Here is a 23,075-nt window from a genome sequence, read left to right as displayed (position 1 = left end):
AGAGATGCACAGACGGATATTTGCCGGCTGGCATCAAAAATAAGTGCACTGTCCATTTGTGCCAGGAGAGGGTTATGGACCCGGCAGTGGACGGGTGATGCAGATTCTAAAAGGCACATGGAAGTTTTGCCTTATAAGGGTGAGGAGTTGTTCGGGGATGGTCTTTCAGACTTAGTGTCCACAGCAACAGCTGGGAAGTCAGCATTTTTGCCACATGTCCCCTCACAACCAAAGAGAGCACCGTATTATCAGGTGCAGTCCTTTCGCCCCCAAAAGAGCAGACGGGGTAGAGGCGCGTCCTTTCTGCCCAGAGGCAGAGGTAGGGGAAAAAAGCTGCAGCATACAGCCACTTCCCAGGAACAAAAGTCCTCCCCTGCTTCTTCTGCTAAGTCCGCGGCATGACGCTGAGGCTCAGCAGGCGGAGCCAGGTACGGTGGGGGGCCGTCTCAAAAACTTCAGCAATCAGTGGTGGGCTCGCTCACAGGTAGATCCCTGGATCCTTCAAGTGGTATCTCAGGGGTACAGGCTGGAATTCGAGACATCCCCCCCCCCCCCCCTTCCCGCCGTTTCCTCAAATCTGCCTTACCAACGACTCCTTCAGAAAGGGAGGCTGTGTTAGAGGCAATTCACAAGCTGTATTCCCAGCAGGTGATAGTTAAGGTGCCCCTACTTCAACAAGGACGGGGTTACTATTCCACAATGTTTTTGGTACTGAAACCGGACGGTTCGGTGAGACCCATTTTAAATTTGAAATCCTTGAACACATATTTAAGAAAATTCAAGTTCAAGATGGAATCGCTCAGGGTGGTTATTGCAAGCCTGGAAGAGGGAGATTACATGGTGGTATCTCTGGACATCAAGGATGCTTACCTGCATGTCCCCATTTACCATCCTCACCAGGAGTACCTCAGATTTGTGGTACAGGATTGTCATTACCAATTCCAGACGTTGCCGTTCGGCCTGTCCACGGCACCGAGGGTATTTACCAAGGTAATGGCCGAAATGATGATACTCCTTTGGAAAAAGGGAGTTTTAATTATCCCATACTTGGACGATCTCCTGATAAGGGCGAGGTCCAGAGAGCAGTTGTTGGTCGGCGTAGCATTATCTCAGGAGGTGCTACACCAGCACGGTTGGATTCTGAATATTCCAAAGTCTCAGCTGGTTCCGGCGACACGTCTACTGTTCCTGGGGATGATTCTGGACACAGTCCAGAAAAAAGTGTTTCTCCCAGAGGAGAAAGCCAAGGAGCTGTCATCTCTAGTGAGAGGCCTCCTGAAACCAAAACAGGTGTCGGTGCATCATTGCACACGAGTCCTGGGAAAGATGGTAGCTTCCTACGAAGCGATTCCATTCGGCAGGTTCCATGCCAGAACCTTTCAGTGGGACCTGTTGGACCAATGGTCCGGATCGCATCTTCAAATGCATCGGTTGATAACCCTGTCTCCGAGGACCAGGGTGTCTCTGCTGTGGTGGCTGCAGAGTGCTCATCTCAGAGAGGGCCGCAGATTCGGCATACAGGACTGGGTCCTGGTGACCACGGATGCCAGCCTTCGGGGCTGGGGTGCAGTCACACGGGGAAGAAACTTCCAAGGACTTTGGTTAAGTCAGGAGACTTCCCTACACATAAATGTTCTGGAACTGAGGGCCATTTACAATGTCCTTAGTCAAGCAAAGCCCCTGCTTCAAAACCAGCCGGTTCTGATCCAGTCAGACAACATCACGGCAGTCGCCCATGTAAATCGACTGGGCGGCACAAGAAGCAGGACGGCGATGGCAGAAGCCACAAGGATTCTCCGATGGGTGGAAAATCACGTGTTAGCACTGTCAGCAGTGTTCATTCCGGGAGTGGACAACTGGGAAGCAGACTTCCTCAGCAGGCACGACCTCCACCCGGGAGAGTGGGGACTTCATCCAGAAGTCTTCCAACTGATTGTAAACCGTTGGGAAAAGCCACAGGTGGACATGATGGCGTCCCGCTTAAACAAAAAGCTAGAAAAATATTGCGCCAGGTCAAGAGACCCTCAGGCGATAGCTGTGGACGCTCTAGTGACACCGTGGGTGTACCGGTCGGTTTATGTGTTCCCTCCTCTTCCTCTCATACCCAAGATACTGAGGATAATAAAGAAAAGAGGAGTAAGAACTATTCTCATTGTTCCAGATTGGCCAAGAAGGTCTTGGTACCCGGAACTTCAAGAATTAATCTCAGAGGACCCATGGCCTCTGCCGCTCAGACAGGACCTGCTGCTGCAGGGACCCTGTCTGTTCCAAGACTTACCGCGGCTGCGTTTAACGGCATGGCGGTTGAACACCGGATCCTAAAAGAAAAGGGTATTCCGGAGGAAGTCATTCCTACTCTTATTAAAGCTAGAAAAGATGTAACCGTACAACATTATCACCGCATATGGCGAAAATATGTTGCGTGGTGTGAGGCCAGGAAGGCCCCAACGGAGGAATTCCAGCTAGGTCGATTTCTGCACTTCCTACAGTCAGGGGTGACTATGGGCCTAAAACTGGGTTCCATTAAGGTCCAGATTTCGGCTCTGTCGATTTTCTTCCAAAAAGAACTGGCTTCACTGCCTGAAGTTCAGACATTTGTCAAGGGAGTGCTGCATATTCAGCCTCCTTTTGTGCCTCCAGTGGCACCGTGGGACCTCAACGTGGTGTTGGGTTTCCTAAAGTCACATTGGTTTGAGCCACTCAAAACCGTGGATTTAAAATATCTCACGTGGAAAGTGGTCATGCTTTTGGCCTTGGCTTCGGCAAGGCGTGTGTCAGAATTGGCGGCTTTGTCATGTAAAAGCCCCTATTTGATTTTCCATATGGATAGGGCAGAATTGAGGACTCGTCCCCAGTTTCTTCCAAAGGTGGTATCGGCTTTTCACTTGAACCAACCTATCGTGGTGCCTGCGGCTACTAGGGACTTGGAGGACTCCAAGTTACTGGACGTAGTCAGGGCCTTGAAAATTTATGTTTCCAGGACGGCTGGAGTCAGGAAGACTGACTCGCTATTTATCCTGTATGCACCAAACAAGATGGGTGCTCCTGCTTCAAAGCAGACTATTGCTCGCTGGATTTGTAGCACAATTCAGCTTGCGCATTCTGTGGCTGGCCTGCCGCAGCCTAAATCTGTAAAAGCCCATTCCACGAGGAAAGTGGGCTCTTCTTGGGCGGCTGCCCGAGGGGTCTCGGCTTTACAACTTTGCCGAGCTGCTACTTGGTCAGGGGCAAACACGTTTGCAAAATTCTACAAATTTGATACCCTGGCTGAGGAGGACCTTGAGTTCTCTCATTCGGTGCTGCAGAGTCATCCGCACTCTCCCGCCCGTTTGGGAGCTTTGGTATAATCCCCATGGTCCTTACGGAGTCCCCAGCATCCACTAGGACGTCCGAGAAAATAAGATTTTACTCACCGGTAAATCTATTTCTCGTAGTCCGTAGAGGATGCTGGGCGCCCGTCCCAAGTGCGGACTGTCTGCAATACTTGTATATAGTTATTGTTAACTACAAGGGTTATTGTTGAGCCATCTTTTGAGAGGCTCTGTTGTGTTCATACTGTTAACTGGGTATATTATCACGAGTTATACGGTGTGATTGGTGTGGCTGGTATGAGTCTTACCCGGGATTCAAAATCCTTCCTTATTGTGTCAGCTCTTCCGGGCACGGTATCCTTACTGAAGTCTGGAGGAGGGTCATAGTGGGAGGAGTCAGTGCACAACAGGTAGTCCTAAATCTTTCTTAGCTGTGCCCAGTCTCCTGCGGAGCCGCTATTCCCCATGGTCCTTACGGAGTCCCCAGCATCCACTACGGACTACGAGAAATAGATTTACCGGTGAGTAAAATCTTATTTTCTCGTAGTCCGTAGTGGATGCTGGGCGCCCATCCCAAGTGCGGATTGTCTGCAATACTTGTATATAGTTATTGTTTAACTAAAGGGTTATTGTTGAGCCATCTGTTGAGAGGCTCAGTTATATTTCATACTGTTAACTGGGTATAGTATCACGAGTTATACGGTGTGATTGGTGTGGCTGGTATGAGTCTTACCCGGGATTCCAAATCCTTTCCTTATTGTGTCAGCTCTTCCGGGCACAGTATCCTAACTGAGGTCTGGAGGAGGGTCATAGAGGGAGGAGCTAGTGCACACCAGGTAGTCCTAAAGCTTTCTTAGTTGTGCCCAGTCTCCTGCGGAGCCGCTATCCCCCCATGGTCCTTACGGAGTCCCCAGCATCCACTACGGACTACGAGAAATAGATTTACTGGTGAGTAAAATCTTATTTTCATCATTAACCGCCGGTAAATAGGTATAGAGCTTTCTAAGATTAATGGCTGTAGACTTCCTCGGCATAAAACCTGTTTGGTCAGGGTGGGCAATTAACAACATAACCTTATTGAGCCGGAGGGCCAGAGTTTTAATATCCGTAGAGAAAAATGAGATGGGACTAAAAGAATCTGGATAGAAGTCCTTATCCGGCTTTGCAATAACCATATAAGGGCCTCAGCCATGGAGGGAGAAAGAGAACTAACCTTATATGGCCTGAAAGATTTCCAGCAATTTAGGGACAAAAAAGCCTAAATGGGTCTTATATAATTCAATGGGAAGGCCATCTACCCTAGGGGCTGTACTAGTAGGAAAGGACTTTTCAGCATCCTCTAGTTCCTCCAGAGTAATGGGGGAATCCAAGTACTGTTGATGCACATCATACAAAATCGGCAAAATAAATTGGTCTAAATAGGTCAACGCTGAGGAGGAGTAGTGGGCCATAGAACGATACAAAGTGGGCACAAAATGCAGCAGCAGCAATAGAGGCGGTCTCCTCATTAATAAATCCAGCAGCTTCTTGCAGTCTGTGTACAGTGGTAGGAGAAACCTCCACCCTAGCGAAATACGCCATTAACCTACCAGTATGATCTGCATAGTAGTCATGGGCTGTAAAAAGAAGAGCACGTCTGGAATCATCAAGAAGGAAATCTGTCTATATTGCTTGTGTACAATGAGCCACCTCACCCTGTCAGTCTGACGTCAGCCAGTAGTATATGCAGCCTCAAGAGCTCTACTCTTCTGCTGGTACACAGGGTGCGATTCAGGCTGTGGCCGATATTGACTATACGATCTGCCTGGAGGTATGAACCTCCGATACAGTCAATACTGGCCTGTCTGCACAGTCTATTTTTCCTTGCAATGCCGTTCCCGCGGGACAGCGCATCGGCATCGCAAGGTGTTTCTACAAGGTGCGATATGCACTATGTTTTCTACCTATATCGGTAGTTAATATCGCACCGTGTGTAGGCCCCTTTACACTCCAGTTCCATTTCACGCTTTTATGGAAGACCTTGATCTGAGCAACCCTAGAAATTAGAGAGCCCCTCTGACTATGCCGCAAGGAGTTTAGAGACTGGGGCAGACTGGGGGCCATCTGCGTCAACCAGAAAGGGTTGTCTGTTGCAGATTTGAAGCGTGTAATGCAATCGTATTACATACAAGTGAGATCAGGTAGACAGGAGGAATGCCATTACAGACCCCAAAATGATATTTCCAATATTAATCACTAGTGGGCTTAGAGGTTCATAGACATTTTCCAGAATAATCAGGTGGTTGTAGCATCCCTTTACCTCTCACTGATTGTGGTGCAGCTTACATTACAGTTCAGGTGTTCAAAGTCTTGTGCTGTATTGAATGTTGGATAGTCATTTTCTGTATCCATGCTTGTTGTAGCCTGGTGATCTTTATTATTTAGCAATTGAAGATTTAGCGTTGATGAGTACTCACTTGGGAATATGTTTATCCTTGTACTCCATGTGCAGTGCTCTGGCAGCTCCCCGTATTAGGTTGCTTAGTAACCATGCACTACCAGAGGGAGAGGTGTGTGCAGCAATGTAGTGCAGACTCCTCCATATCCTCCCTACAGAAGGAATACGTTGTCTGCATCTGTGTATACCGGTACTCCTCCCAGCAGCTTGTGTCTAGTGTGTGCTCAGCAGTCCTTATCTAACTCATTGATTCCTCTTTATTAAGTGGTGGTACCAGGTAAAGGCTATGCCACTTGCTACGTTTCTGTTTAGGTTGAGTGAATTCATCACCTCTGAATGTGCATTTTTCTATGCCTGCCTGCTTCTCATTCAGCTCCACCAGGGATAGCATAATCTGGCTACATATAAAGATGTACTATTTATAATGGGAATCGTTATCTACATCTTATGTATTAATCAGTTCCATAATAAAGATCCAATGATTTCTATAACGTGATGGTGACAGGTCTAATAAGTCAGTTTCCACAGCTGTGGTATTCCTACTGTTGGTAAACATACAAGGATCGCTGCTGGGAATTAGCTCCCCCACCCCTCCCCAGCGTTGCATGGGGAAGCCTTTTTAACAGTCAAGAGGTAAAAACTGAAAATATGCTTTATTTTCTGTTTAATGGTTGATAGTTTGTGTTTTATATCTTTTTTTTTTCCCAAACCCCCCCCCCCCCCCCATTAGTGGATGTAAAAGGTCATGTCTGTACTTTCATTGGAACTGTGAATGTGCGAGCTGCTGTCTGGCGCATACATTCACGTTTCTGCATAGATTGTACATCCACATGATGACCCATGCCCGCAGTATTTACAATCAACTGTCCTTCCCAACTAGAAATTCAGGTATTCCATTCATCTGTCTTATGCCCCCAACTAGCCAAATGCTAGATTTCATCACCAATTCTGCACATACTTTGAGTTGTTCACCAAAAACTGGACTGGCTACATCAGTCAACAGAACTGCTAGGTAGTATGTGGATTGCAGTATAACACCTATCTGCATGGCCTACAGTAAGGAGTGCCTGAGCCTGCATTTAAGGAACTAAGGGGTAAATCTGTGAAACGTCGTTATGGGGGAGAAGTTGTATCATCACAGCAATGTGCAGGGACACCTGCAGCTATAGATGTGGACAGCTGCAGGTGTCATTGCCCATTCACCACAGCCAGAGACAGTGCTGTCCCTGGCTACGGCGGCTGCCGTTCTGGAGCTGCATAGGAAATCTTGCGATAATAGCGAGATCAAGGCGCATGCCCAGTGAGCCGGCCAGGGGAAGAGACAGCGCATCAGCACTAGGCTGATGCGCTGTGCGACTAGAGCAGGGATTGCCCTGAGGGGGGAGATGTAGTATAGTGGCACTTCCTGCTTTGCCTCTTTCCCCAGACAGGAAGCTACTCTGAGGAGATGTATTACCATCTCGTTTGCCAAACTGGGGGAATGAAAACTTTCTCCGGCGATCCCCGCTTGAGTGCACAGGGCATGTGTTGATGCGCTGTCTCCCTCCTCCCGGCCGGCTCCACTGGACATGCATGAAATCTTGCTATTACCCGGAGCCGGCAGCCAGAGGACAGTGATGCCCCTGCTATAGTGGATGGGCAGTGATATCTGCATCAGTCTGTCGATACCTTCACGTATCGGAATGGTCAGTGTTACTGACCATTCATACATTGCTCTGCATATCAGCGCGCTATCTTGGAGATAGCGCCGATAATGACAGGGGCGCATACACCCCTATCATATAGCACAAATTGCCGCAGTAATACATGGGGGAGACATAGTATCAGTGCACATAACGTGTGCTGATACCACTTCTCCCCCGTAACAGAGTATCATACATCTACCCCTGATCCTGCTTGCATGTAGCAGCAGACAGTGCTTACCTTTATACTGGTCAGCAATAGACATGTGACTCAGGTACCTATGCTTTGAACTCCCCAATCGTCTATATTCTGTGCCCTTCTACACAAATCACAGGTAGCCGATGGATCAGTAAGAATTTTCAGTGTCTATTCATTTGAATGCCAATATAGGAATTTTAAAGTGTAGTTTTAAAGGGGAACATTTTTTTTTCATTTGCCTTGAGCGCCATCAAACCTATTTACGCCTCTGAGTGCTTTCATAAGAGAGCTGCACACAGCAGCGACCAGACTACAGGATCATTACTAGGCATAATAGACCAGGCTGACGGAAGCTGCATGTGTGCGGTGGTCTGTCATGCCTAGTAATGATCCTGTAGTCTCTGGTCGCTGCTGTGTGCGCATGTATACATAATGTAATGTGAAGTTGGCCTTTCAGCATTCATATCCCTTTCGTTTATTAACAAGAGATTTGGCATTTGTGTAACTGAAACTGCAATTTTATTTATTTAAAACCTTTTTTTAATGTCACTTCAGTTCTCTTTCCAGCCTGCTCCTCCATTATAAAATAACACCGAGGTAACAGCTGTGCATGACACATGAGACTGTGATGCCTGATACACACTAATAAATGTTTCCTTTCCTACTCCTCAGATGACATCACTCTGACTGTAGATGGTAAGGATACGTATGAAGAGGTGAAGCTGGCGGACAGATACAGGTCAGTGGATGTAGAGGAGACGTCCAGGTACTGCACAGGACATAATTCTGTGTAGAGTGTGCTTTATTCTTGTCTCCTATTCTATTTTAAGGGAATGTCAGCGCACACAGGGAGTGTCAACTACTGACTTGGTGGGAAGGATGCTACTCATGACAAAGGCCCATCACAGTGTAGTAAGTAATGTGTAGGTGACTTAGTAGTGAGAATGTGCTAGGTGCAATGTATTGTGTAGGTCGCACAGGAGCAAATGGTGATATTGTGGCTGAACCATTGAGCAGCTGTGAGGCAATCATGGGCACCAGAGATTTTGAAAAAGCGTTTTTTTGCATCTGGAGAGATATTATCACATGGTGGTGTCAGTGTAGCTGGTAAAGCGAATGTGAAGCGTTAAAGTTGATCGGTCACTTAAAGAAAATTGAAGCAGAGGTTTTGTGGGCCAAATAAATATTCAGGAAAGTGTAGCCCAGTGGTTCCCAATCTGTGTGCTGTGGCACCCTGGAATGCCGCTGGTCACTTGTAGTGCCACAAGTTGGTGGTCCAGCACCAAATCACAAGCTCTGGTTTTGCCTGTCATAAAATATGTGGACAAACAGAATAGCAACGCTGTCCACCACCACATAACTGAACCTAGGGATGACAGACAAACACAATTTACTTCATTTAATACTTTTTGCAGAATTTCTCAATAAGAAACTTTTGACCTAAGATTGCAGTGAAAAAAATGCTGATACTGTAGGGCACTGTGATTCAAAAAAGTTTGGTAACTACTGGTGTAATGGGATGCGGTTCCCCCGGTCACCATACCGGCGCCAGAATCCCAAGCATGGGAAATCCCGACAGTCGGCATGCCGACTAACAGGGACTATTCCCACTCCTGGGTGTCCACTACACCCATAGAGTGGGAATAGAACCTGTGGCGAGCCACTGAGCCCGCAAGGTGCTTCGCTGCGCTCGCCAAACCCCCCACCCCCCCTTCCTTATCCTCCGGGATCCCAAACGTCGCTCTCACAATACCAGCCCGGTGTAATTTATCTTGTCACCAGACACATGCGTCACTGAAGCACCTGGGCTGAACCAGTGTCCTGAGAATGTATTCTGTGTGCAATATATCTTTTTGTTCCCACACAGGAAGCTACCCAAGATTATAAGCGCCACCAGGACAATTTTGGTAAGGTGAGTATACGCTTCCCCACTAATTAATTTATTAACATTTATTTTATAGTGCCAGCATTTTCCACAGTGCTGTGCCATTGGTAATAAAGGCATTCCCAACCTCGGTCCTCAAGGCACACTAACAGTCCAGGTTTTAGCGATATCCATGCTTGAGAACAGGTGACCTAATTACTACCTCTGTTTATTTTGATGTAACCGTCTGTGCTGAAGTCCGGACATCATGAAAACCTGCACTGTTAGTGTGCCTTAAGGACTGAGGTTGGGAATACCTGCATTAAATAAAGAAGATTGGATATTGACAAACAGATGAAGAGATCAGAGGATCCTGCTCGCTACAATCTGTAGAGAAATAGGAGTTTGATTTATGTGGTTTCACAAAGAGCATATGAGTCCAGCTAGATTGCAGTGGGAAAAGTGCTTAGCTGGGCTATGTGGTCCAGTCACACTGCAATGTTGGTTTGGGGAGCAGGAGGTTGCTTGAGCATAGGAGAGTTTTGATCTGATTAGTAGGATGGAAATCTGGATGGTTCAGTGTCTTGAAGACCTGGGGGATGTAGTGTCTGTATGAGAGGTGTGTGGGGCAGAGTGCAAACAAGCACCAGATCCAGGAGAATTAGAAGTGTGTAGTGGCCTTTAAATTCGTCAGTAATCAATTCATTGACCAGCTTAGTCCGTGCATTCTCTGTGGAGTGTTGGGAAATAAAGCTGGACTGAAGAGGGTCCAATAGGTTATGTAAGGCGAGTGTAGAATAGCCTCGCAGGAAGCTTGTAGGGACATGGATTGGCTGATTTGTGAGGGCATGGGGTCCTATGTACATGTAATGTGAGGTGGAAACCCATTTAAATTACAGTGTTCTGTGGACTTAAAGGGCTCCTGTCTACCATACACTTGGGTCATAAGGACGGCAGTGGGTTTTCCTCTATTTTTTTTTTTCAGTCCTTCTGTATGAATGTCACAGGGGATATGTATTAGTGTCCTCTTCATAACCCCCATTACACAGCAGCAATAATTAATAATACAGTATTTTGGTAGGTAAACCCAATCTGTATTTCCATATCTATTTCTTTCTTAATTGCTTTTTTTATGTCAGGTCATACATTTGCCATGGATTCATATGTTACATGAAATACAAGTGCCTGACTTGCTGGTGAAATGGAGAACTGAATAAGAAATGCAAGAGGATGTCTCGTGTGACATTTAAATATCACTTTACAGTTTACATTCACTGTTGCTGTCACTAAGGGATTTCAAAGTTCAGTGTTGTAAAGTGTCTATGAAGCTCCAGCCCCCAGCACATTGATGGTTCTTGTCTAATACTAATAATAGCAAGTAAATTAAAAATACATATTGCTAGGACCTTTTTCTGTTCTGGGTGTGTTGTAGCTAAATCCTGTTAGACTTGTAATGCTTATGTTTTGTCATCTCACTATTGTACAGAGGACCCCCACACACACTGTAGGTGGGGCATACAGCACCCTAGAAATAGGAATCAGAGTGATGGAAGCCAGAACCTGCACAGACACTGCAGCAAGCACTCACTGTTACTAATGCTATTAACTTTGCTTATACCTCTCATTCATTCTGACTTGTACCGGTCATTTCAATTGTGGGTGATGCCCATGATGCGTCATGACAACGTTGTGGGAACACATGCAATGGCACACCAAATTGCAGCCCCAGAAGGGTGGCACCTAAAAGATCATAATTGAAAAAAAATGTCCAGAAATATGATTGTCTACTGTTGAGTATACAGCAGTGTTTTGTTAGTAAAAGAATTGCTCTCTTTAAGTTTTGGGCATAAACACGATCGGAAGCACTGGGTTTAAGAACCCATCACTTGGTAAATAAAGGGGGTCATTCCGAGTTGTTCGCTCGCCAGCAGTTTTTAGCAGCCGTGCAAACGTTATGCCGCCTCCCACTTTGAGTGTATTTTAGCTTAGCAGAAGTGCGAACGAAAGGATCGCACAGCGGCTACAAAATTATTTTGTGCAGTTTCAGAGTAGCTTCAGACCTACTCAGCACTTGCGATCACTTCAGACTGTTCAGTTCCTGTTTTGACGTCACGAACACGCCCTGCGTTCGCCCAGCCACGCCTGCGTTTTTTCGAACACTCCCTGAAAACGGTCAGTTGACACCCAGAAACGCCCTCTTCCTGTCAATTACTCTGCGGCCAGCAGTGCGACTGAAAAGCTTCGCTAGACCTTGTGTGAAACTACAATCTTTGTTATAATAGTACGACGCGCGTGCGCAATGCGCCACATACGCATGAGCAGAAGTGCCGTTTTTTTTTTTTGCCTGATCGCTGCACAGCGAACGAAAGCAGCTAGCGATCAACTCGGAATGACCCCCAAAGTCTCTAGTATTAAGGGTTCCTAATAAGAGGTGTAAATGAATGAACATATATTCTGTATTCTTCAGGGATGCCATGTTGTCTGCTGCTGCCCCCTTGTGACTCTATTTGTAATTGTTGCTTGTTTAATTGTTGAAAAGCCAACCAGCTCATCTTTGTCATAACTCCTTCCTATAAGACAAGTTCAAGGGTCAAAATGTTTTGTTTTTGTCTTTTCATTGTTAACCTGTTCTCCAGCATATGATTTTAAGGGGTAAATGTATGAAGCAGTGATAAGAGAGGAAAAGTGAGCCAGTGGAGAAGCTGCCCGTGGCAACCAATCAGCTGCTCTGTATAATTTTATAGTATGCAAATGATAAATGTTACTTCAATGCTGATTGGTTGCCATGGGCAACTTCTCCACTGGCTCACTTCTCTCTTATCACTGCTTCATACATTTACCCCTAAGTTACGTATTTCCCAGGACTGCCCCCCTTCCCCTTTAAGATTGATAAACTCATTTTTGAAGTGTTGTGTTATCTAATTTTTTTAGTGTTGTATTATATAGGATGCCAGGGGTCATAGTCCATGGACAGGGGTGTCTCAGTTCCTTCAGACATCACAAAAGATTATGCAGTTTGCCTCAGGAAAGGAGCCTGAACCTGGAGACTGCATTATATATGTGGCGGGAGCCTTCGATCTGTTTCGTATCCTTTACTTGTTATCACAGAAGATAAACTTGCTTTAGCTGTACCTATTGTGTTCCCCCACACTCGCTCCCTCTCTCCATCCATTTCTCTCCACGCTTGGTATTACCTTGCTGACAACATTACCTGTTCTTTTATTTCTGTTAACATTTTTGCATTCTAAATGGTTTACACCTGATCTTATTATGTGACTGTGCCCTCATATCTTCTGCTGCATACTTTATTAATTCCCCCTACCTTTCTCTTGATAGAGTTAAATTCAGAATGATGAGTGGTTCAAATTATGCTGACATGTAGAAACAAGACTTTGTCTTTAAAGGTTCATATTCTCACATATTTTCTCAGAGTTGCTCAGCTTCGATTCCCATGAGCTTAGCAGGTGCAAAATATACAAAGTTTCAATTAGAATGCCGTTATCTACGTGTTCCCAGAGACCACAGAATAGTCTAGAAAAGCAGTATTTATTTGCTTATTAATAATAATAATTAGGCAATACTGCCCCCTGCTGCAAATCCAAAATACACCTAATAGCGTGTACATGACTTGAGAACATTTTTGGTGACGCTCAACTCATGCTCTAAATATGAAATGATGTTTGATTCAAAAAGCTATATAAACCCATTCCATGCATAATAAAGACAGAGTACTGCTAGAACACCATAAGTGTGTGGGTTCTCTTACTCTCTGGCCATTACACATTTCTTTTATTATTAGCCTGGTTATGCTGCTGTCACTCTTTACCTCTGCTATCTTACTTGGGCCTCATACACACTGTGCACATGGAATACACTGTATAACTGACCAGCTTATAATGGGTGTGGTTCATCAAATCGACAGTATCTAGGTCGACAATGTTTAGGTCGACCACTATAGGTCGACAGTCACTAGGTCGACATGTATGGAAGGTCGACAGGGTTTCTAGGTCGACAGGTCTAAAGGTCGACATGAGGTTTAATATTTTTTTGGTGTCGTTTTCTTCGTAGAGTGACCGGGATCCCCAATTAGTGCACCGCGTCCCCTCGCATGGCTCGCTTCGCTCGCCATGCTTCGGGCATGGTGCCTTCGCTTCGCTCGGCACAGATTACCGTTTCAATCGTAGTCCACGTGGATCGTAAAGTATGAAAAAATTTAAAAAAAGAAAAAAAATGTGAAGAACTCATGTCGACCTTTAGACCTGTCGACCTAGCACATGTCGACCTGGAAACCCTGTCGACCTAGTGACTGTCGACCTATAGTGGTCGACCTAAACATTGTCGACCTAGACAGTGTCGACCTTCAGGCCGGATCCCCTAATAATGGTTATTACAGTTCAGCCCTTCAGATGATATGCACTATTTGTGTGTTTTAACACATTATTAAGATCTGCAAACCTAAAATACAAGATGACTTGTATAAAACAGTCAGTAACAACACATATGAGTCTCAGCACTTGAAGATGTCTGAGAAAAAGGGATGCTGGTATCTTCGGTCTCTTGTGTTCTGTGTTTCACTGGCTTGTAAGTGTAATATCTATCCACACATCCGGCTACCTCCAAATCTTTATATCTCTGTATGGTTTATCTCCTGCCTTTGAAGTTTTTGGATCCTTCATAATTTGCTGCAGATATTGGTCATATAGACTTCCTGGAGAAGGTACACAGCTTGGCACAGAAGCCATATGTCATTGTGGGATTGCATTTTGACCAGGTAATTAGGAACCCGAGTGACTTCCGTATTGGCTGCTGTTCCTCTTCTGTACGCTAACAATGTCTCTTTGCAGGAAGTCAATCACTACAAGAGGAAGAATTATCCCATCATGAACATCCACGAGAGGACGCTGAGTGTGTTGGCCTGCAGGGTGAGTCTTGGGTTATTAGTATGCAATTGTCTGCAGCGAACAGCTTTGTCCTTACCTGTATTGTCTGTGCTTTTCCCTTTGTCTGATTTTGATCTCCTCTAACTTGTCTCTGTACGTTACACACAACTACAGTATTCAGCACTGTTTATCTTTTTTTTGCCGGTGCAGTATGTTTCGGAAGTCGTCATTGGGGCTCCATATTCAGTCACTTCTGATTTACTGGATCATTTCAAGGTACATTGTGATTTGCAAGAGGGACAGCTGCAATCTGAACTCAGATTAGGGGGGGGAGGCTAGTAGTGGTTAATGAGAGGGTTGGCAAAAACATGTTCTAAATGGCTCAAAGAAAATGAGAGAGAAGTTGATGATTTTCCCTTTATCTTTTTAGAGCAACCTAATAACTTTTCTCTATCGTCCTAAGTGGATGCTGGGGTTCCTGAAAGGACCATGGGGAATAGCGGCTCCGCAGGAGACAGGGCACAAAAGTAAAGCTTTTACAGGTCAGGTGGTGTGTACTGGCTCCTCCCCCTATGACCCTCCTCCAGACTCCAGTTAGATTTTTGTGCCCGGCCGAGAAGGGTGCAATTCTAGGTGGCTCTCATAAAGAGCTGCTTAGAGAGTTTAGCTTAGGTTTTTTATTTTACAGTGATTCCTGCTGGCAACAGGATCACTGCAACGAGGGACAGAGGGGAGAAGAAGTGAACTCACCTGCGTGCAGGATGGATTGGCTTCTTGGCTACTGGACATGAAGCTCCAGAGGGACGATCACAGGTACAGCCTGGATGGTCACCGGAGCCACGCCGCCGGCCCCCTCACAGATGCTGAAGCAAGAAGAGGTCCAGAATCGGCGGCTGAAGACTCCTGCAGTCTTCTTAAGGTAGCGCACAGCACTGCAGCTGTGCGCCATTTTCCTCTCAGCACACTTCACACGGCAGTCACTGAGGGTGCAGGGCGCTGGGGGGGGGGCGCCCTGGGAGGCAAATGAAAACCTTTAAAAAGGCTAAAAATACCTCACATATAGCCCCAGAGGCTATATGGAGATATTTACCCCTGCCTAAATGTACTAAATAGCGGGAGACGAGCCCGCCGAAAAAGGGGCGGGGCCTATCTCCTCAGCACACGGCGCCATTTTCTGTCACAGCTCCGCTGGTCAGGAAGGCTCCCAGGTCTCTCCCCTGCACTGCACTACAGAAACAGGGTATAACAGAGAGGGGGGGCAAAATAAATGGCTATATATATTAATATAAAAGCAGCTATAAGGGAGCACTTAATCATAAGGCTATCCCTGTCATATATAGCGCTTTTTGGTGTGTGCTGGCAGACTCTCCCTCTGTCTCCCCAAAGGGCTAGTGGGTCCTGTCTTCGTATAGAGCATTCCCTGTGTGTCTGCTGTGTGTCGGTACGTGTGTGTCGACATGTATGAGGACGTTATTGGTGTGGAGGCGGAGCAATTGCCAAATATGAGGATGTCACCTCCTAGGGGGTCGACACCAGAATGGATGCCTTTATTTGTGGAATTACGGGATAGCGTCAACTCGCTTAAGCAGTCGTTTGCCGACATGAGGCGGCCGGACACTCAATTAGTGCCTGTCCAGGCCCCTCAAACACCGTCAGGGGCTGTAAAACGCCCCTTGCCTCAGTCGGTCGACACAGACCCAGACACAGGCACTGATTCCGGTGGTGAAGGTGACGAATCAACCGTATTTTCCAGTAGGGCCACACGTTATATGATTTTGGCAATAAAGGAGATGTTACATTTAGCTGATACTACAGGTACCACTAAACAGGGTATTATGTGGGGTGTGAAAAAACTACCAGTAGTTTTTACCGAATCAGAAAAATTAAATGACGTGTGTGATGAAGCGTGGGGTGCCCCGATAAAAAACTGCTAATTTCAAAGAAGTTATTGGCTTTATACCCTTTCCCGCCAGAGGTTAGGGAGCGCTGGGAAACACCTCCTAGGGTGGACAAAGCGCTAACACGCTTATCAAAACAAGTGGCGTTACCCTCTCCTGAGACGGCCGCACTTAAAGATCCATCAGATAGGAGGATGGAAAATATCCAAAAAGGTATATACACACATGCAGGTGTTATACTACGACCAGCTATTGCGACTGCCTGGATGTGCAGTGCTGGGGTAGTTTGGTCAGAGTCCCTGATCGAAAATATTGATACCCTGGACAGGGACAATATTTTACTGTCGTTAGAACAAATAAAGGATGCATTTCTTTATATGCGTGATGCACAGAGAGATATCTGCACACTGGCATCACGGGTAAGTGCTATGTCCATTTCGGCCAGAAGAGCTTTATGGACACGACAGTGGACAGGCGATGCGTAGAGGAGTTATTTGGGGTCGGTCTATCGGATTTGGTGGCCACGGCTACGGCCGGGAAATCCACCTTTCTACCTCAAGTCACTCCCCAACAGAAAAAGGCACCGACCTTTCAACCGCAGCCCTTTCGTTCCTTTAAAAATAAGAGAGCAAAGGGCTATTCATATCTGCCACGAGGCAGAGGACGAGGGAAGAGACAGCAACAGGCAGCTCCTTCCCAGGAACAGAAGCCCTCCCCGGCTTCTACAAAAGCCTCAGCATGACGCTGGGGCTTCGCAAGCGGACTCGGGGGCGGTAGGCGGTCGTCTCAAGAATTACAGCGCGCAGTGGGCTCACTCGCAGGTATATCCCTGGATCCTGCAGATAATATCTCAGGGGTACAGGTTGAAATTAGAGACAGAGCCACCTCGCCGTTTCCTGAAGTCTGCTTTACCAACGTCCCCCTCAGAAAGGGAGACGGTTTTGGAAGCCATTCACAAGCTGTATTCTCAGCAGGTGATAGTCAAGGTACCTCTTCTACAACAAGGGAAGGGGTATTATTCCACTCTTTTTGTGGTACCGAAGCCGGATGGCTCGGTAAGGCCTATTCTAAATCTGAAGTCCTTGAACCTGTACATAAAGAAGTTCAAGTTCAAGATGGAGTCACTCAGAGCAGTGATAGCGAACCTGGAAGAAGGGGACTTTATGGTATCCTTGGACATCAAGGATGCGTATCTCCACGTTCCAATTACCCCTCACACCAGGGGTACCTCAGGTTCGTTGTACAAAACTGTCACTATCAGTTTCAGACGCTGCCGTTTGGTTTGTCCACGGCACCTCGGGTCTTTACAAAGGTAATGGCCGAGATAATATTTCTTCTTCGAAGAAAAGGCGTATTAATTATCCCATACTTGGACGATCTCCTAATAAGGGCAAGGTCCAGAGAACAGCTAGAGATGGGTTTAGCACTATCTCAAGAGGTGCTAAAGCAGCACGGATGGATTCTGAATATTCCAAAATCCCAATTAATGCCGACAACTCGTCTGCTGTTCCTGGGGATGATTCTGGACACAGTTCAGAAAAAGGTTTTTCTTCCCGAAGAAAAAGCCAAGGAGTTATCTGACCTGGTCAGGAACCTCCTAAAACCAGGAAAGGTGTCTGTACATCAATGCACAAGAGTCCTGGGAAAAAATGGTAGCTTCTTACGAAGCAATCCCTTTCGGCAGATTCCATGCAAAGGGATCTGTTGGACAAATGGTCAGGGTCGCATCTTCAGATGCACCTGCGGATAACCCTGTCGCCGAGGACAAGGGTATCCCTTCTGTGGTGGTTGCAGGAGGCTCATCTATTGGAGGGCCGCAGATTCGGCATGCAGGATTGGATCCTGGTGACCACGGATGCCAGCCTGAGAGGCTGGGGAGCAGTCACACAGGGAAGAAATTTCCAGGGAGTGTGGTCGAGCCTAAAAAAGTCTCTTCACATAAGCATTCTGGAACTAAGAGCAATCTACAATACTCTAAGCCAGGCGGAACCTCTGCTTCAAGGAAGACCGGTGTTGATCCAGTCGGACAACATCACGGCAGTCGCCCATGTAAACAGACAGGGCGGCACAAGAAGCAGGAGGGCAATGGCAGAAGCTGCCAGGATCCTTCGCTGGGCGGAGAATCACGTGATAGCACTGTCAGCAGTATTCATCCCGGGCGTGGACAACTGGGAAGCAGACTTCCTCAGCAGACACGACCTTCACCCGGGAGAGTGGGGACTTCATCCAGAATTTTTCCACATGCTATTAAACCGTTGGGTAAAACCAATGGTGGACATGATGGCGTCTCGCCTCAACAAAACACTGGACAGGTATTGCGCCAGGTCAAGAGATCCGCAGGCAATAGCTGTGGACGCGCTGGTAACACCTTGGGTGTACCAGTCGGTATATGTGTTTCCTCCTCTGCCTCTCATACCAAAGGTATTGAGGATTATACGGCAAAGAGGAGTAAGACTAGTGGCTCCGGATTGGCCAAGAAGGACTTGGTACCCGGAACTTCAAGAGATGGTCACGGACGATCCGTGGCCTCTACTTCTGAGAAGGGACCTGCTTCAGCAGGGTCCTTGTCTTTTTCAAGACTTACCGCGGCTGCGTTTGACGGCATGGCGTTTGAATGCCAGATCCTAAAAGGAAAAGGCATTCCAGAAGAAGTCATTCCTACCTTGATAAAGGCAAGGAAGGAAGTCACCGCGAAGCATTATCGCCGTATTTGGCGAAAATATGTTGCGTGGTGCGAGCAGCGGAGTGCTCCGATGGAGGAATTTCAACTGGGTCGTTTTCCTACATTTCCTGCAATCAGGATTGTCTATGGGTCTCAAATTGGGATCTATTAAGGTTCAAATTTCGGCCCTATCAATATTCTTCCAAAAAGAATTGGCCTCAGTCCCTGAGGTCCAGATTTTTATCAAAGGAGTACTGCATATACAGCCTCCTGTGGTGCCTAAGGTGGCACCGTGGGATCTAAATGTAGTTTTAGATTTCCTCAAATCCAATTGGTTTGAACCACTAAAGAATGTGGATTTGAAATATCTCACATGGAAAGTGACTATGTTACTGGCCCTGGCTTCGGCCGGGAGAGTATCTGAACTGGCGGCTTTGTTTTATAAAAGCCCTTATTTAATTTTCCATTCGACATAGGGCAGAGCTGCGGACGCGTCCGCATTTTCTCCCTAAGGTGGTATCAGCGTTTCACCTGAACCAGCCTATTGTAGTGCCTGCGGCTACAGACGACTTGAAGGACTCCAAGTTGTTGGACGTTGTCAGAGCCTTAAAAATATACATTTAAAGGACGGCTGGAGTCAGAAAATCTGACTCGCTGTTTATACTGTATGCACCCAACAAGTTGGGTGCACCTGCTTCTAAGCAGGCGATTGCTCGTTGGATTTGTAACAAAATTCAACTTGTACATTCTGTGGCAGGCCTGCCACAGCCTAAATCTGTTAAGGCCCATTCCGCAAGGAAGGTGGGCTCATCTTGGGCGGCTGCCCGAGGGGTCTCGGCATTACAACTCTGCCGAGCAGCTACGTGGTCAGGGGAGAACACGTTTGTAAATTTTTACAAATTTGATACCCTGGCAAAGGAGGACCTGGAGTTCTCTCATTCGGTGCTGCAGAGTCATCCGCACTCTCCCGCCCGTTTGGGAGCTTTGGTATAATCCCCATGGTCCTTTCAGGAACCCCAGCATCCACTTAGGACGATAGAGAAAATAAGAATTTACTTACCGATAATTCTATTTCTCGGAGTCCGTAGTGGATGCTGGGCGCCCATCCCAAGTGCGGATTATCTGCAATACTTGTACATAGTTATTGTTAACTAATTCGGGTTATTGTTAGGAAGCCATCTTTCAGAGGCTCCTCTGTTATCATACTGTTAACTGGGTTTAGATCACAAGTTGTACGGTGTGATTGGTGTGGCTGGTATGAGTCTTACCCGGGATTCAAAATCCTCCCTTATTGTGTACGCTCGTCCGGGCACAGTACCTAACTGGAGTCTGGAGGAGGGTCATAGGGGGAGGAGCCAGTACACACCACCTGACCTGTAAAAGCTTTACTTTTGTGCCCTGTCTCCTGCGGAGCCGCTATTCCCCATGGTCCTTTCAGGAACCCCAGCATCCACTACGGACTCCGAGAAATAGAATTATCGGTAAGTAAATTCTTATTATTTCTTTCTTTAGGTTGATCTTGTTTGTCATGGAAAGACGGAGGTTCTGCCTGACAAGGACGGGTCTGACCCCTATGCAGTGAGTGTGTCACAATATGTCCTTAGGCATCTGCGTTCACACTGAGAGGATTTATATCTCTTTCTTGGCATGAGATTGGACCATTCTTTTCCGCTTATATTCCCACTGCATCTTATGATCTGCATAAGCTTTTGTATTTGTAGCCTAGAGGCGAGTTGAGTAATCTAGATTTCACTTGTGTCTCTTCTCTGTTTCTGAGCTGTCATTGTATTTCGCCTCAGGCGGTCCTAAATGTGTGTTTATTTGTTTGCAGAGCTCCTAATATCTGATAGTGTTCATCAGAGCTCCCTGTGCTTTTATTTTTCCCTGTCATTACTTTGTCATTTCACTATTTCAGGAACCTAAGCGCCGCGGCATATTCAAGATGATAGACAGTGGCAGCAGCCTCACAACTGATGATATTGTACAGAGGATCATAAAAAACAGGTCAGAATTTCATGGGGGTTGTTTGCCAGTTAGTCTAAGAATAAGTTTCTGGTGTTTAATTGTCTCCCTCTGGCTATATTTCTGCCTCCTGTAAATCCCTATTTCCATAGACAGCAGTCTAATCTATTCTCCCAGTCCTCTTTCTGATACTGAATTTGGCCCTGCCATCTCTGGATGGATTTATCCCCAGGACAGTGGGTCTGGTGGATGGCACTGCATTTACAGAATGGTCATTTGTACAAGAACCAAGGATAGCAGAGCTGACCTATCCAAAGATCTTTCCATTTGTAACCTGTGGCTGGCATCTTACATAGATGGACTGGATAGAGTTGAAATCTCATGCAGTTAGAGCTACATATATTAAGAAGCACCATGTGTATGGCTTACTAGTAGACATAAGTAGTGCATTCTACAAAGTCATTTTAATAAGTTATTTAAACTATTTACTCTGTAGGTTGGAGTATGAAGCTCGAAATCAGAAGAAGGAAGCGAAAGAGTTGGCCCTGCTAGAGGCACAACAGAGACGAGAGAGAGTCATAGAGGGACAAGAAAACTGAAACCTTCCTGAACACACACACTCTCTCTCGCTCTCTCTCTCTCTCTCTCTCCCTCCCTCTCTCTCACACACTACTGTCTGCTTTCTAATACAATGACTTTACTACTCCATCATCCCAGCAGCTGTATGCCAGGCATTCTCTCACCTGCATTACACCAGTAATGCTATAGGTGATGTAAGGATTGTATGCGCTCAGTGGTTTCTGTATAAAGTGTGGCCTGCACCCAACCTAGTATAGGTCCCCAACTAAATCACTGCCATATAAAACGACATTGGTGTCTTACAAAAACTGGATTACTCTAGGCCAGGGATTACCAACCACGTTCCTTAAGGCACACTAACAGTCCAGAATTTAAGGATAGCCATACTTGAGCATAGGTGACCTAATTAGCACCTCAGTTATTTGATATGGATATCACTAAAACCAGGACTATTATTGTGCCTTGAGGACCAATATTGGGAATCACTGCTCTAGGCAATTGTATGTTACAGCAATTAAAAGTAACTTTTTTATATTTTATCTGAAGCTAAAGTGGGAAGGAGGAAGAATGCCTGTTATCATTCTATGTACATACTATCCCATTGGCATTGCAGAGGAACAGCCACCAAAGATGCAGTAGATAGCAGCTGTCTTAGAAAGACGTGCCTGTCTTTTTATGTAAACCGTTTCATATTCTCCTAACTTGTTCATTCAAGCTGACTGGGCCACTGTAGATGCAACATATGGTTGAAGAATGATTTCCTTTCATTGTTCCGTACCATGTACAGCCAATAGAAAGGATATTATTTATTGCACTGTGCAAACTGGACCGGTCTTGCATAGCACCACTCCTATGATTCCTGATGTAGGGAGAGGGGGTGGTGCAGTGTAGCAGGGCTGCAAAAGTCTCCTAGTAGAGTGTGTTTCCTATCTCCACAGATGTCTATATTAAGGGTTAAATAACAGAACTGCCTGCAGTGTCCAGCACAGCCACCAGGGGACAACCCCAACAATTTAAACTAAATCAGCTGTTATTGTTTCTATTATATGTATACGGTATATGTGTACCTTGCTGGACAATATATACAGTCTGGGCTCTAAACAAATGCTTGCTTTGTGTGCAGCTGTCTGTTATTATGAATAATACAAAACTGCTTTTACTGGGAAACCGTTTTTTCATTTAAGTTTATTGGTTAGACATCCCTAACATACCATTAAATCTCCCCATTTACATAGCAATATCTTGCTACATAACGGTTGCAGGACATTCTGGAGTTAGAGGAAACAACTTAATCTTTCATGTCTATAGCTACATTGTTCGGATCACAGAAATACATTGATATATAATTTCCTTCATCGGCCTCTTTTATTCAGGATATCAATAACCTCACACTACCACCATGGGCTCCCAAACCCCCCAAATGCCTACCTTCCATCAGCATTCCTTGTATATTATTATTAATTTATAAAGCACTGACATATTAGGCAATGTTCAATATTGAGGAGCTAATGATGCTAAATGACATACAATGACCTGAATCAGAAGTGCTATGTAAGAGGTGAGGGACATACTGATGTGTGAGGTAGTGGAGTAACCAGCTG

The 23,075-nt window shown here is 46.0% G+C and overlaps 1 protein-coding gene across 3 annotated transcripts in view; it reads left to right on the top strand.

The window, feature by feature from the left end:
- Positions 1-22,641, top strand: part of PCYT2 (phosphate cytidylyltransferase 2, ethanolamine) — a 92,183-nt gene extending 69,542 nt beyond the window's left edge. For all 3 annotated transcript variants that reach the window (XM_063961217.1, XM_063961216.1, XM_063961218.1), the window contains exons 4-13: positions 8,302-8,368; positions 8,460-8,541; positions 9,497-9,541; positions 12,440-12,578; positions 14,182-14,264; positions 14,338-14,415; positions 14,584-14,649; positions 20,446-20,511; positions 20,849-20,937; positions 21,392-22,641. In XM_063961217.1, the coding sequence (XP_063817287.1) occupies positions 8,302-8,368; positions 8,460-8,541; positions 9,497-9,541; positions 12,440-12,578; positions 14,182-14,264; positions 14,338-14,415; positions 14,584-14,649; positions 20,446-20,511; positions 20,849-20,937; positions 21,392-21,494 (818 nt within the window). In that variant the 3' untranslated portion in view covers positions 21,495-22,641. The remainder of the gene's footprint in view (positions 1-8,301; positions 8,369-8,459; positions 8,542-9,496; positions 9,542-12,439; positions 12,579-14,181; positions 14,265-14,337; positions 14,416-14,583; positions 14,650-20,445; positions 20,512-20,848; positions 20,938-21,391) is intronic.
- The last annotated feature ends 434 nt before the right edge of the window (positions 22,642-23,075 follow it).

This window comes from Pseudophryne corroboree, chromosome 3, assembly GCF_028390025.1.
Source record: "Pseudophryne corroboree isolate aPseCor3 chromosome 3, aPseCor3.hap2, whole genome shotgun sequence".
Lineage (NCBI taxonomy): Eukaryota > Metazoa > Chordata > Amphibia > Anura > Myobatrachidae > Pseudophryne > Pseudophryne corroboree.
The sequence above is the reverse complement of the archived record's forward strand: the minus strand, read 5'-3'. Positions and strand labels throughout refer to the sequence as shown.